Consider the following 701-nt stretch of genomic DNA (forward strand, 5'->3'; position numbering starts at 1 on the left):
CCCCCGGCCCCGCCGCCGCCGCCGCCGCCCCCGCGGGGGCCGGGACTGAGAGCGCCGCGCCGCCGAGCCGCGGCCCCGAGGAGAGGCAGCGGGAGCGGGAGCGGGAGCGGGGCCGGCCGCGCCGCACGATGTGGGTGCCGCTGCTGGCGTGCCTCACCGCGGGGATCGTCTCCGTGCCCAAGTGCCAGCGCGGCCCCGGGGCCCTCCTCGGGGCGGCCCGGCTGCTGGCGGCCGTGCCGGGACTCAGCCAGCGCCGTAAGTCGCCGAGCGGCTCGGCTCACCTAGCGGGGTGCCTCCCGGGGATCGCCGCGGCCCAGGAGGGACAGCGGGCGGCCGGGCGGTGGCGGGGCCGGGGGGGCTCTGCCGGGGCTGCCGGCGGAGGGGGTGGAGGTACGGGGAGGGCGCCAGCCCCTTGCCGGGGTGCTGCTGCGGGCGGAGAGGGCGCTGGCCGGGGCGGGCAGCACCTCGGGTTGTGGCAGGGCTTCCCAAAAATAACCCTGGCATCAGGTTCGTCGCGGGCAGGGCGAGGAGGCTGTGCAAGTGTCCCTCAGGTCATGCTGTTTGTCAGACGGAGCCATCAGGTTAGTCCGGTGGTCCACAAAGGGTCTCTCTCATTCAGCTGGTCGTGATCAGAAACGCAGAGCAAGTTGTCAATCTCTTTCCTTCTCTCTCTCTTTCCTTCTCTCTCTCTTTCCTTCTCT

General features: G+C 73.0%; 1 protein-coding gene across 3 annotated transcripts in view; it reads left to right on the forward strand.

Moving 5' to 3' along the window:
* Positions 1–20: 20 nt before the first annotated feature.
* ITGB8 (integrin subunit beta 8) overlaps positions 21–701 on the forward strand; it is a 47,729-nt gene continuing 47,048 nt past the window's right edge. For 2 of the 3 annotated variants that reach the window (XM_035316845.1, XM_035316843.1), the window contains exon 1: positions 23–255. In XM_035316845.1, the coding sequence (XP_035172736.1) occupies positions 129–255 (127 nt within the window). In that variant the 5' untranslated portion in view covers positions 23–128. Of the gene's footprint in view, positions 256–701 lie in introns of all 3 variants that reach the window. The other variant, XM_035316842.1, reaches the window with a different exon arrangement.

Source organism: Oxyura jamaicensis, chromosome 2 (assembly GCF_011077185.1).
Source record: "Oxyura jamaicensis isolate SHBP4307 breed ruddy duck chromosome 2, BPBGC_Ojam_1.0, whole genome shotgun sequence".
Classification (NCBI taxonomy): Eukaryota; Metazoa; Chordata; class Aves; order Anseriformes; family Anatidae; genus Oxyura; species Oxyura jamaicensis.